Source organism: Condylostylus longicornis, unplaced genomic scaffold (assembly GCF_029603195.1).
Source record: "Condylostylus longicornis isolate FDR11 unplaced genomic scaffold, ASM2960319v2 ptg000055l, whole genome shotgun sequence".
Lineage (NCBI taxonomy): Eukaryota > Metazoa > Arthropoda > Insecta > Diptera > Dolichopodidae > Condylostylus > Condylostylus longicornis.
Window position 1 is genome coordinate 4004684 of NW_026578024.1, and position 15696 is coordinate 4020379.

The 15696-nt window shown below is 23.9% G+C and overlaps 1 protein-coding gene across 1 annotated transcript in view; it reads right to left on the minus strand.

The window, feature by feature from the left end:
• The window catches only part of LOC129611889 (protein hedgehog), a gene marked incomplete at its 5' end in the record, with an annotated part of 57588 nt that extends 42662 nt beyond the window's left edge, over positions 1–14926 (minus strand). The window contains one exon of the mRNA XM_055525304.1: positions 14660–14926. Within this exon, the coding sequence (XP_055381279.1) occupies positions 14660–14926 (267 nt within the window). The remainder of the gene's footprint in view (positions 1–14659) is intronic.
• Between the last annotated feature and the right edge of the window lie 770 nt (positions 14927–15696).

Sequence of the window (15696 nt, forward strand, 5' to 3'; positions counted from 1 at the left end):
TACTGTTTGAAATTGAGTAACTCCGATAAGGCAGAGCTTTTAAAATTTTCAATTTGGAAGCGATTTGAAAAATTTATTGCGTAGGCATTTTTAATAAATTTTGGTTTTTGTTTTATTTTCACTCAAATGTTGACTTTTTTTTTTGATTAATTGTGAACTTAAGAGGAGTTCGTAACAATTCCAAATATGAAATATAAAATATGCACAATATTTCATGTTAAATGTTACCATATAGTTGTGTTTAATTGCTATATCTGTTAATGCTTTTGTTTTTGCTTTGTTAAATATTTTTTTGAGGCGATAAAGTTTTACTTCCATTTTGGAAAGAATCAAGGATTGAATCAATAATTAATGAAATTGAAAATTAATTTTTTCAATAATAGTATTCATATACACTTTTCATAGTTTAAGAAGCATTCGAATCGACTCAAAATTTCATTTATTCCGCTTCAGAATTATTCTAGTGTACTCAAAATCGATTATCATGCTCAACGTCATCCTTTAATATTGCCAGAGAGAAGCAATTCATATAGAATTTTTCTTTTCTTTTTTATTTGTAATTATTGTTGAGAAACTCCTTAAAGAAGAGAAAACTCTTATCTCGATATATGAGAAAATGAAGAATACATAAGATAATTTTATAAATATTTTTTTATCTCTAAAATTACCTTAAGTATTTTTTACCTTTTCTTAAATTGATTTAAATGAATACACCTTCTTGTTAAGAGTTCAAGATAATCACAGCATTCTAAATACAAATTAAAAGAAATTTTGCCGGTAAATTTTACTCTTATATGTTAAATACAAGAAAACAAGAAATAAAGTAAAAAAAAAAAATTTAATAAAATACAGTGGTAAATTTAGTATGCGATAAATTAAAGTTAATTACAAATGAACGAAAAAAAAAAAACGAAACCAGAATGAAAATTAAATAAAATGAAAGGAACATGCAAAATTACCAAAAAGCTCAACCATAAATTTAATCACCACTCTCCTCTTTATGACAGTATATAAAAATATCAAGACAAAACTCAAAACACAAAGTCAGAATAACACAAAAACTTAAATTAATTTTTATTACACGCTTTCAAAATTAAAAAGAATTTAATTTTGCATTTTTTGTTTTCTTTTTAGTTGATAATGCTTTGGATCAGAGTTTTGAAAATAAATATAATAAATGTTATCTTGATTTAACTAAGTTGGAGTTTGGTGAAAAAAGGACATAATCGAAATGTGGCATGTACCCTTTTTTATGGCAGCTAATTAAATATGTCAAAATTATAATTGGTTTCTTATCAGAGTTTACCATATACACTTGTGACAAAAAAACCACTCAATTTTTTTATGAAATTTTTTTTTAAAAATTAAAATTAGTCGATCTCAATTTTATTCAAATTTAAAGAAAAATATTAGAAGCAAAATACAAATATGGAACCAAATTATAAAATTCAGAGAAAAGTAGAATAAATGTTGCATCAAGTGTTTTTTTAAATCAGATTAATATGGCAACACTAACAAAAGTCAAAATTGACAACTGCATATTTAAACTTCTCAATAATTTTCGACGATACCTGTCAGGTTGAGAAGCAAATCAGAATCAAACCTGAAATCAAAATATTTTCCTGATCCCATACAAATAAAATTCTTGAAATAACAAAAACTTTAATAAACAAAAATCTTATGTTAATTAGCATATTTCCTTTTTTTTTCTCTTGTCATAATAAAAAATAGAATGTTTATGTTTTTGTTGTCCTTAAAATTTGTTTTCAAACATTTACATAAACATTTTAACGAAGCAAAACTTAATAGCTAGATTTGGTCGAATTGAACACCTGTAAAAGGCAAAAAATACCGAAAATTTTGTTTATTTAGGACATTAAAAACAATTATCGATTTATTACAGGCAATATAAAAAAAACACACACAAAATCCTTTGTACATGATTTTACGAATTCTTAGTGTTTTTTTCTGTTTTACATTTTTTCTTCAATACTCAACTCTCTTGAGTTAATCTTTATATTGCCGATAGCCGCATTTATATGGCTTTTATATGCATTATTCAATGTAAAAATATTATAGGGCAATTATATTAATCGTGTATTGACAAAGGAACTTAAGACTTACACAAAAAAAATATTTTCCATTATCAGTAAACTTTATTTGACCGGAAATTGGTGTTTTCATATACTAGAGCTACATTATGTAAGTATGCATGTATGTGTATAGAGAGTACAGTAAATTTAAAGAAAAAAAAAATATTTTCTTTTAAATTCTTGGAAATTTTTTTTTAAATAGTGAAAAAATAACAGAAAAATAAAAATTAATTATCAAGATTATTACGCGGATTGTTCAAATATTCAACAATTCAATGCTCATCAAATATTTTTCAAATTAATATTTTGTTTATTTTATGATTATGGATGCTGATAAAATCGCTAATGTTCAATAAACGCCTTGAAAGAGAGATGGTGATTTTTGTAGTATGATAATGATAATGATAATCAATTGAATGATAATAATCAAGATATTTGTAAATGTAAAATTAAATTAATCTTATAATTAAATTTATTTTAAAAGAAAATTATAATAAGATTGGAATACAAAAATTACGATTGCAAAGCAAAGTTTTACATTACTCCTAGACAAAGAACACCACTTTATACATCCTTAAGGGGATTTTTAACAATTGAGCCAGTTCGATAGTTGAGCTTGGATAAGAGGAAATCCGAAAATTGCAAAATATTTTTTTTTTCACTTTTCTAACAAAATTAGCGAAACAGTTTTTTAGTTCAATCTGTTCGTCCATTTATTCGTGAAAGTAAGGACTTTCTTTTTCTTCATTTGAAACGGCATAATTAAAATTATCGTTAAAAATAGCCCTTATTTTAAACGCATTTTTTTTTTAATTTTTTGATATCGCTTTTATATTAGACGGTAAAGGATTTTAAATCTTAGAACTTTTCAGACATTAACGAAATTTTAGTTCTCAACGCTTCATTATTCCGAAACTGCAAACTTTTCGAGTTTTATAATAAACAAAAACGAAAGGCAAATGTCCTGTTATTTAAAACTATAAGTATTTTTACTTAAAGATCTAATTAACTATCAAATTCGACCATTATGTTACGTTTTTAGTTTTTCTCCCTGAAAGTATGCAATAATTTTGGAATTATTTTGGAACATACATACTTATGCTAAAAAAAATAAAGAATATAGTTACTGAAGATATTTAAAGATTATGTTATTACAAAATTTGACCACCTTATATCGATCCCTCTATAACTTGGCAACAAGCGCAACAGGTACAAAAAGCCACTCTCAGAACGAAATATATAACAGAATGCCATTAAATCTATAGAAATGAACAAAAGTTCCAGTTTATTTAAGTTAGTGACATATATTCAGTTAGTCTTTAATTTTTTTTTGCAATATCAATTAATTTATTATTTACTCCGACCAAATAAAATACAAAAATTGAAGCTTATATGTATGAATTACAAAAGGAAAGGCTTTAACTCATCATCATCACAATTATTGTTATTACTAATAAACACCAAGCATTTTAATCACTATACACAACATTATCGTCATCGTTAATATTTTTATTCATCTTAGAATATTTTGTAAATCCTTTGTCGGTTCAAATATTGAGTCATCATAATAATAGTTAACGCTGTTTGTATGTTTAGTCTATTTAAGATAATTAAATTTGCAAATTCAGCAAAATTTGTTTTAATATTAAAAATTCTATTAATAACACTTTATACAAATATTGTACAAGTTAAGTGTTTGAATAGCGTACGTATAGACACATACATGTGTATTCATTTACGCGATTTAATGAATATTAAAGTTATATACAGTATGAATGTATAAGCGAGTTGCGCCTTTAAGAACGTACAGAGACTAGAGAGGGTAATTAAAGTTGAATTGAGAATAAAATGTAAAGATAAGAAAGGAAAAGAATAAAAAAAAAATATTTTACTTTTATGAGTTTTTAATTGTGAGATTTTTAGTTGCGATTATAGATCTTTTATAACTGTAAATATTGAAATTTATTTTTTCAATGATTTTTTAATGTTATAAAAACGCATTAATTCGGAATGGATTTTTTTATTGATTATTTCAAAATATGATTAGAGATTTTTAATAACTTTAGCTATTATGACCGCAAAGCTTAATACAAAACGTTTTACACACAGTTCTTCTCAGGCATAGTTCTGCACTGTACTTGCATATTTATATATGTATGTAGGTATATTAATGATTTACTTAAGAGCCTGTGTGATGTGTTTTTTTTAAAGGAGGACTACAATGTTAGAAACAAGAATGTGTCAAGCGCATTTGAACAATAAAATTTTTGTTATATTAGCGTTTTTATTTTTAAAAGTTTCTGCTATTGCATAGAATTACATTTAAAAATTATACGCAAAAGGATTACTAAAATTAAGTTTTAGTCCTACACTATGACAATCTGATTTTGAAAAATGAAAACCTATATAGTGAGAAAGACGAGCAAAATTTTTAGGCTCTCTTAGTGTATTATCTCAGTGTATAAGCTATAATACTCAGCATTTTCTTACAAAATTTCATGGAGTTGCCTCGAATAGATTTTGAAATATTTGAAATAACCTTTCTGATTTGCATGGCAGCTATCGGGACCCGTTGTTTGGATTGCTCCAATTACAATTACAGGAAGCCTGCCTAAGGCTCCTGATCTAAACTCCTCTTTACGCATAAGCAATATTTATTTAGAGTGTTTACAAAGTTTAGGTAGATTTCATAGCAATTTTACGCTGTACCACATATATATGTACATGTAAATTTGTGAATTGTATAATAAAACAAAAATCCCTAGAAACTGTTCAAGCGGTATTCGTATAACTAAAGATCGACAAATTTTATAAATTGTAAACGTCATACACCATACATACTTACATATTTTATGTATGCCAACTTCGATATAGCGCCACAAGAACATCTAATTCAGAAGTATAACGACCTAAGCCTGCTCATATAATGTACACATACATGTTTGTACGATATATACAAATGTATATGGCTGTGTGTAAAGCACTTTCCCAAGTTTGTTTGTATAATTTTTATTCTTCAATTTATTAATACAGTTTAATTTTTTTTTTTGGTTTTTATAATTATTTATACATGTATTTCACATCATTTTACCTTTACATTTTTGAATTTGGACAGAAGATCAAAAAGATCAGACAAATTTGCAACACATTAAAAAATAAAAATTTAAGATTTTTTAATGTTTGACTTGTTATTTTATCCACCACAATAAGAAATGAAACAAAAGTCATTAATCTCTTAAAATATCACAATATAAAATTAGTAAACTTCACCAAATTATATATACACAAAAAAATTTTCAGTCATAATTTGTAAATATAAACAGACATATGTGGGTATATGAATGTCTTGCGACTTGGTGAACTTTGAGTATAAAGTTTTATCAAATAAATTTTTAAGAAAAACTTCCAGAGTCCCAGACGATTTTATTCAAGTCATTCTACAATTAACGTAAAAATGAATAACACGCAGTGTACAATATTGCATCCACCGCAGACTTATTGGAAACATTTCTAAATGACACGCTTATATGGTAGACTTTATTTAAATGAAAAATAAAGTTTTTGAACTTTTGATATGCAAACAAAAAATAATAATTTGGAAATTTTTCATATCTTAACAGTTTTATCAAGTTAAAATCTAATTAAGATTACGTCTGGGCTTCTTTACTCTATTTTGTATGTAACTGGAAACAAGAAATTTCCGTGGAAATTCATTCAGAAGCTTGTTTATTAAAAAGGTATATAGTTAACGCTTATTAAGAGTGTGAGAAAATTTTTTGGGTCAATTTTGGGTACACTAATTTTTTTTTGTTTATTTTAATTACTTGAGTAACGCAAAGTTTTCGTTTTGCTTTTTAAAAATCAAGTTTCTTTATTATTAAAGTTTATGTAATTCTAAAATCCTATAACAAGGGCTAAACATTAACACTTTGTTAATGTTAATGTAACTATTTTTGTATTTACACATTATTGCCAAACAAAACAGTGCTTTAGAAAGTAATTAAAAATGTTTAATGGCGGTTATTATGATTATTTTTTAGAAGTGAATTTAATTAATAACCAGTTCTTTATTCAACTGCTTCTTTAATAACAAGCGAAAAAAGGAGAGCTCATTAATTTTTGACTATTCGATTCGTTTGCCCATTCGTATGCTTACAGGCGAGTTCGGTTCTGAATTGTTCAGCGTCCTTTGGCCGTTTCTTTCCATTCCGTTCTTTTAAGGCAATGAACAAATTGCAATAAATATTGCATATTGCGCAAAATAAATCATTTTCTTATAATTTTATCATACTGAACGCAAAATTTCAGTCATACAATTAAAGCCTGGGCTTAAACTTTCAGCTTTTAATTTTGCAATGTTTGTATATGGGTATATGTTTTCAAATTATTTTTACGCTCGTTGCAAATACTTACTTTGCATATATGGCGTGTGCGGCGCTACTTACAGGCTTTACCACTTTAAAAATGTTAGACTTTTAAAAACTTGAAAATTGCAGTATCGCAACCAAAAATATTTCACACAAAAATAGGGACTTTCTTCTTCTGTCCATTATGATTCATATGACTTAAACAAAATGTCGATTAGAATTAACAGTAAAAAATTTTTAATCAATGCTTTAGTGTAATTTTTCTTTTACGTAGTATGAGTAAGGTCTCGTACATTGTAAGGTATAAACATTATACCGTGTTTTTCTGAAAATAAGACATTGTTTCACTTTCTTTTTTCTTCCAAAATATGCGCTAAGGCTTATTTTCGGGGAGGACAAAAAAGTATATATTTATACATTTTTATTAAATATTTATTTCTTTTACACAGAATCATTTTTAATGAATTATTTTTTACACATTATTTTAACCAGGACTTATTTTCGGGGGAGGGCTTACAAAAAGTTCCAAAAATCTCTATAGGGCTTCTTTTCGGTGGATGTCTTATTTTCCGAAAAACACGATGTCTTAGACCCTTTTTTGAAATATGAAATAAATTCTTCCTTAGCGAGAAATAATTTCCTTCTTATCAAGTATGTACACTTACAATAAAAAATTCTTAAAAGTAAATTTATTTTTATTGCATAATAAAATTTTAAATTACCTTTTAACATTTTCATAATCTTAATAATAAATGTTCTACATATTTTTGTTATCAATGAATGAACTATCATTTTTTATATATTATAATGACGGCTAATAATTGTTTGTATTACCTTATTAAAAATCAATCTTTTACTATAATGCTATTTATTTACCAATAATAATAAAAATAAAGCCATAATAAAAATTGTAGTCTTTTTACTCCTTTTAAATTCACAAATATAAGGGAGTGTGTTTGTGTATGTGGTCGTATTTATACTATAGTTTATAAAGGTAAATAAAATTGCAGTTTATTATTATAAAAAAAATTTATTACCAGATAATCTAAATTAAATATTTTTTTTTCTTCCTATTAGTTTTATTGAATTTGTTTTCTGTTATAAATTAAATTTCATATGTAATAAATGTTATATATGCTCGTATATGTATGTATATATATACAAATGGGAATATAAAATATTGTTATATGGTTATGACCCGGCATCATAATATTGTCGGAAAATGAAAATTAATTTAATCGAATATCTTTAAAACTGTCATACATTTTTAATATGCATTCATTGTCTTTTAAATTTTCCATAAAAGTTTATTAAATTATTGTTATTAGAAGTAAAAACAAAAATATTGCGGCATTATTAAATTATAAAATCATAATTTTACGGTATATTTTTTGATCTCAAATTAAAAATGGAGTTTTATGTAACCACATACTTAAGTATGCATGTCATATGTTCTGAAAAAGGTCATTAAAAGCATAACTTTCGAGCTTAAATTGAAAAAATATATTTGACATATAATTTGATCTCAATGCTCATAACCAGTAATGCTTTTGTTGTAATTGAATAAATTAATTCAAAACTCTTTCATTTTCAATATAACTAAACATGTAAAGTTCATTGCTTTCTGAAGTAACTCAACTTTTCGGAAGAGAGTGGCGGACGCTTAAAATTTACGGCTGTAATTGAAGTCGAATTAAAATATTTATTAATGAGTGTTAGCATAATTTGTATATTAGCAATAGTAATATTTAGTTCACCTGTGTTCTCTCTATCTCAAATTAAGGGATGATTCTTTTAGGAAAGAATGAGGCAGACGCTTACATTAATGTCAATGAAGATGAGAACATTGTCGCGTCACTGATAAATTATTTTTGGTGAGAGTTAAATAACACTGTTCTTAAAGTACTTCAAACTGTAACATGAAAATTGTGTTATTTCTTTAATGTGAACAATTACACGCTAGCTTGAAATAGCCACTGGAGAGGAGTAGGACTTATTTCGAAAAATGAAGTTTCTTTTAACAAAATTGTTTTGGTTACAATGTTTTGGTAGTGAAATTTTTTTTTCTATCATAAGGTGTTTTGGAGGTAGGCGGTTCTAAAACTTAGCGTCACCAAATTTTATCAAGTTTTTGAGTAAAAAATACAATATTTTTATACTGATTTTCTCACAGATTAATTGAAAAATTCGTAATTCTCTTGTTCATACCAGGGCCACATTGTCACCTTTGCTTTTGCTTTACTTTTTAAAAGAGTATTCTTTTACTATGCTATTATAGCTGATTAACATTTTGGCTCTTGGTGCAATAGAAACTTTGCAAATTTTTTAATTAAAAAGAGGTTGGTGCAATAGAGACTTAGGTTTGACTTCTAAAATATTGTAAATGTATCAGAAATATTACACTAAATTATATTTGTACGCTTCTGCACATCAACTAAATATTTAGATTTAAGAGTAACATAATGTGAATATCTGCAGTCATGTGCACTACTTGCTTAAAAAAATAATCAATAAGTGCCTACTTTTATTTATATTTTTATCTTTATAGCTATTGCAAACATTAATAAATAATATTTTGCTTTCCTTTTTCTTTTTATTTTATTAATTGAATTAATACGATTAAAAATACCTAATATTTTGCTGCTGATAAAGCTTCCTAGTAATTAATGTATAAGCTTATAGTTTCTTTAGAGTGTAAATTCTCATATATATATAAAAATAAATATTAACGTGTGTATAGCACAAATGTATGTAGACATATAATATTTACAAGTAGGTATATCTACATTAATATTAGTTATACAAAAAAAAAAATCAGAGAAATGACAGTAACTTATCAAAGTCTCATAAGTATTTGTTTTTTTTTGTATTGGAATGATTGAGTTGACTGAGTGCGTTGTATGCCGTTCGAATATCAACAAATAAGGAAAACTGTTTTTTTTTTTTCATTTTCGAAGTGTTTATATTTATTTATGGTGCAATAACCTAGATTATATAAACAATTTGATTGCGAGATTATTGGATATAAGTTTATATTAGACACAAATATTGGGAATTTTAGTTATTTTTTGATTTTTGCTTTACGTTCATCTATTTATATGTAAGTTTTAAATACTATTTAAATTGTCAAAATATTTTATGTGTGCGCATACTGTATATACTTATATGAACATAATATTGAACTAAGTATGTAATGAAATAATCACATAAATGGCACTTAAGAAAATTTATGATATTAAAGTTAAGTACACATAATATATATAGGATAAAATGGAATTAAGATTAGATATTTGAATGATTAAAAGATATTAAAAATTACATAATTATTAAATAGAAATTACTGAAAAGTTATTAAAATCTATATCATGTAATTTTAGTATTAGAAATTTAATTTATGACATTTTTTAATGCATTTACACCTATAAATTATTTGTTTTATTCATTGCAACAATTGAAATTTATAGATAATAATTTTTATAATTTATTACATTGCAATTAATAATGAAATATTGAAGACTATTAATTTTATTGTATTATGATCTATGTGCATGTATTATACTTTATTTGTCTTAATAAGTATTAAGTGAAATGACATACTTAGAGGTGATAGATTACACATAGTAAAAATATTTGCAAAATACTTATATCGTGGATTAAATTAAATAGATAATGCAACAATATTGTAAAAATACTTAAAAAAATCCGTCTCGGAGGTATTATTGCAAAAACGCAAAAAAGTTATAAATTAGTAAATCAGCGTTAAATTATTTTCCACGAATTCAAGATCAATGCAATTACAATTCTTCATTTGAATGATTTTGATTATTTGAGTTTCTAAAAATTTTATATAAAAAATAATTCAACAATACTTGCAAAATTAATTAATAATCACTTCTATGCTACTTTTATGGGTGCCATAATAAAAATTTATTAAACAATTGAAAATTATTGTAAAAGTAATTTAAAGCCTAGGAATAAAAATCGCTACTATTTTACATTATTTCAGTCAAAGGCTTTGACTGAAACATGAATTATAATTGACTTATAATTGAATTGAATAATCTGACTAATTATAATTGACTAACTAAGGCTCGAATGTCATACAATGGAACTTGCACATACAAGTATATTTGCCTATCAAATCAATCTTCAATGGTATTAAAAAATTACTCACTTGTTTTGTCGCAATTTTAAAATTAAAGTTTTTTTTATTATTGACCACAATAAAATTCTTGAAACTTGTTTTTTTAAAGAACTTATCTACACATATGGCATACGATAGAAGTGTTGTATGTACTCAAACTTATTAAAAAATCTTGTAGATTGCATCAAAAACAAATTTGTGCCAAAAATAACATTTAATAAATCATTTTTTTTTACCCATTTTAAATTTAGATAAAAATAATTAACACTTAATAGTAAACAGTTATAAAATAATGGTTAACCACTATTTTATTTTTCAAAATAAAAAAAAAAATTTAATAAATTTTCCACTTTGTTGCATTTATCTATGGTATATAAATTGCAATTAATTTTACAACAGCCAATCACTATTATTTATTCATTTCAACAAGTTTCTCTCGCTTCATATGCAATTTCAAACAAATTGTGTTGATTTTGTTTTTTCTAATAATTTTTTTTTTACACCTAACTAACCATTATTATATTTTACTAACTTGTTAAACTAAATTGTAATAAATTTAATATTTAACCAGTTATGCTTTATGTTTATGACAGTTATATGTTGTACATACTCGCTAACATGCGTATAGATTATGTACTGTGTGTATATTGTATATGTAAAAATAGAATTTAATATTTTAATTATAAAATTAATTTGCATAAAATATACTTAGTATAGATATGTATGTATGTATATATACTCTTAACTTAATGTTTATCAATTAAATATAAAAATGTATAAAAGTATGTGTACGCAATAGTAATAAAACGTTCAATTTAAATAACATTAATAATATGTCATAAAAAACATAATTAGTATATATGACCACTTAACACCATTAATTTAAATATCAAAAAAATTCGAATGTAAACACTTTATGCACCTACAAGCATATTTGTTTTTATATATATATACATGAGTTATAATGAATAAGTGCATAATTTAAACATATTTTCCACAAACTTGTTTAATTTAAATTTAATGTAATGTAATTTATGCTTGTGCCATTTTAAATTATTGCTTTTATGTGCTTTATGTTGGAATTTCTTTAAGTGAATAGAAAATCAAGTTGCACTTACTACAGATTTATTGTGTCAAAAGAGTGTGTTAGGGAAAAATTATAATTCTATAGGCAGAATGCAATGCATACCATCTTGCAGGAGGCTCTAATAGCAAAACAGAGTCTCTTTAGTAGGAGTCATGTCATAAGAATGTAGATATTAGTTTTTGCTGTAAAATTATAATGTTCATAATAAATTGTGAAAATTTGTTTAAAATTAATTTTCATAATAACAATTAAGAACCTTTGTAATTAAACAAAAATGTTGAATGTATAAAAATGACTGAGTAGATCACGCCTTAAATCACACTTCCAAGTAAAATCGCATTATTGGGAATTGCCAATAAATTATTGAAATTTTAAATTTTTTTTAAATATTTCATATCAAAATTTTTTGGATTAAATTCCATTAATTTGCTTTTAAATAAAAATTTCATTAATTATTCAATAAAATTGTAAAATATTAAAAAAAAATTATAAATATACCGAGTTTATTTAAAATATAAAAGAAATTCCGTACAACTTGGGTATGTTACTTGAACCTGTTTTGAAAATATTTTATATATTTTGGGTATTTTATACATTTTCATTGATTTATATTTCAAACGTTAATAACTTATACAAAAAATCTGTATATTTTTTATATTTCGCTATTTATTGGAATTTTATTATAAAATATATTTTTATAATTATCTAAAATATTAAAATACACATTATATCTAGGTGTCAGTAAAATTAGGAAATTTAAAAAAATAAAAATTTTTAAAAAATTTCATAGAAACTATTTTGGTTTTTGATATATTTATGGTTTTAATAATCGATTTTAAATTTGTATAACAAAATTATTTTTAATAATACAATAATGATTATTGTAAATATGAATAACTTGTATATTTAAATATTAATTTGAATGAAATATGAAATATATTGGTCGTAAAAACTGACAAATTATAATTTATACAAAATTAATTTGAAATTAAATAGTGTTGATGCTTGTGTTGGAAATTATGTGAATCTCATTATATATATACATATAAGTATATATATATAACACAAAAGCACTAATAATATGCGGTTCCTATAAAAAAAAATTTATTTTATGTCCTCCAAATATTTGTGATGGTACGTCAAAAAGATATTTTTTTATTCATTTATCTAGGTTTTTAATGCAAATGACAAATAATTTAACACTGACACGTAGATTGGATTAGAAAAATATTTGGAATCAATACAAAATATGAAAATTAAAAAAAAATTTAATTTTTTCAAAAAATTTTTTATTCATGCAAATTGAATTTGTTACAAATTTCTAGAAATTCATAAAAAATAAATAAAATATTGCAAAATTTTTATTTATTTTTTATGAAAATAATTGAAAATTTCTCAAAAAAAAAACTGATCAAGTGTAGAGAACCATGAAATTTTCCAAATGTGCCACACAATTTTCCTTCAACAATTCTTTTCAAAAAATATATATTGTTTGGTAACAATCACTGTCATTATAACAAAACTTTGGTATATTTAGCACTTAGGGGTACGAGTACCACAAATGTACCACGGTAATGATAGAAATTTTACCATTGAATTCGATTGAATAATCAAAATTAGTATTAGATAATAATTGAATTACATCTATTTCGAATTCAGATATTTTTGAGAGATGGGGTTATTCGAATTATGTAGCTTCCACTGAATGTATTTTGGAGAAAAACATAGTCCCATATCCTTTGAGGGTACAATATTGTGTTCCATTTTATCAGCTATTTTAAGATTTTCTTGTCTTTTATTACAAACGAATTTGAACAATTTATTTTTTATTTAATAGGAGAAAACAATTATAGAGTCAGTTAGTTTCAAGACAACAAAAAACCATTATTTAAAATAAAGTTAAAAAACAAAAAAAAAAATTAAAAAAAAATTCATTATCATAAATCACATGAAAAGAAATTGACAACAATTGAAACAATAAAATTAAGTGAACAAGGACGTTACAGTAGATTTCCTTTAAATATTATGGCACCTATTCTTAACAAAATCAAAATTATGAAAAATAAAATAAATCAATTCTTCCTTTCTTTTTTCATCCCATATATTTGAATGGAATGATTGGCAAAAAAAAATGTCAACTGCTGGGTTTGTTTAAAATTTTTACGGTCAAAATACAATGAAAAAATTGATTTTATTTTAAAACTAACTATTTAAGAACAATGTTTCTCTCTGCCTTACAATTTTCAAATAATATTAAATAGCTGTGTAGTCTTATAGTGAAACAAATTAGAAACTCTGAGCATTTCTTTTCTCACTTTTGATATTTAAAATAATTGTATAGGTACTGCTGTTATAAGAATGAACTAGGAGAAAATGTTATACCTACTGTTTTTAAAGACCATGAATTCATGATTCAAAATAATATTCAATAAATAAAAAAATTATATGAAGGAAAATAATGAAATTTAATTAGTTACAGGATTCCTGCAGCTCTCAGTATTACAAAAAGCGTTAGAATTTTGATATACATTTGTATAGTTAGGTATTCATTGTGGAAAAGAAACTTTTTATAATAAAAAAGAAACCGAATGTATTCTATGATTCAAGCTTAAGTAGAGTAAAATCAAAATTTTATTGTTACTCGATTGACGAGAACTTGAGCTATATATTAAATGTCGCAGTTTTTCATTTGTAGCTTATCCTTGTTGCTGTAGTTTTACTATAGAGAAATTAATTAAATTTGTTGAAAATATATACATATAAAACTTTTCAATGAAATTCGAAAGTATTGTTCTTGCACTCTTTAATAATTATACGGTCAATTTCGAAAACATAATAAATATTCTTAATTTAAAAAAAAAATACCAATTTCCTATATTTAAAATAATTCCACATTTCCGTATTTTATGAACGAACGTCATATAAATCAGACATCGAATTATAAAAATATTAATAAATTATAACTTACCTGTGACATAATTCTATCAGCTCCCGTACCTTCTTCATCCTTAAATATAATATCCTTATTATAATTTGGTACTAAATTTTTAAATTTTGAACTATTTCTATCCACTTTCCCTTCCCTTAATCCAGATGCACCAAGTGTATATTCAGATACATTTGGTACATGTTGTTTAAATACTAATGGTACTAATCTACGACTACGTCGTGGTCCACCTAATCCTCGACCGGGACCACATGCATTTATTTGTTGTAATATTGTTAATAATATTATTAAACTAATAAATAATTTTTTAATTAATGGCATTTTTTTAACTAATTTAATATTATACATAATATTATTGTTATTTATATTATAATTATTAATAATATTATAATTATTATAAATATTATTTGTTCTTTTAATATTATAATAATTAATTTTATTATAATTTTTTCTATTATTATTGTTATTACAATCTATTAAAATCGTCAGATTCATATTATCGCATAATTTATTTCTCATAATATTCAAAAAAAAAAAAAATAATTGAAAAAATTTTACTTCACTTATTTATTTTCGAATAAATTCGAAAATTCGAATTTTGTTTTTTTATTTTATTTGTTTTTTTTTTATAATAAAATTAATTTAATTTTCACAAATTATTACGATTTTTTTTTTAATTATTTTATTTTAAGAATAATTCAGAAAATGCTACGAAAAATAATAAAAATAGTAATTTATCGTCATTTTTATTGACGACATACTGGAAAATCACTTTATTCACACACACGTTTATTTTACAAATTTTTCAAAAAAAATTTTCAATATTTTCAAAAATAAAAAATTTTTTTAACTATTTTGCACGAAAACTTTTAAATCATAATTTCATAGTTCGATTTCACACAAAATTCAGTTTTACCGTTATTTGAATTCGTAATTATCTCACTGGGTACAATTTCCAATATAATTAAATATAATTTTTTTTTAATTTTACAACTAAATCAAAATTTGATTCGCCAAATATTTAAAAATTAATTTTTAATTAAAAAAAAAATTAATAA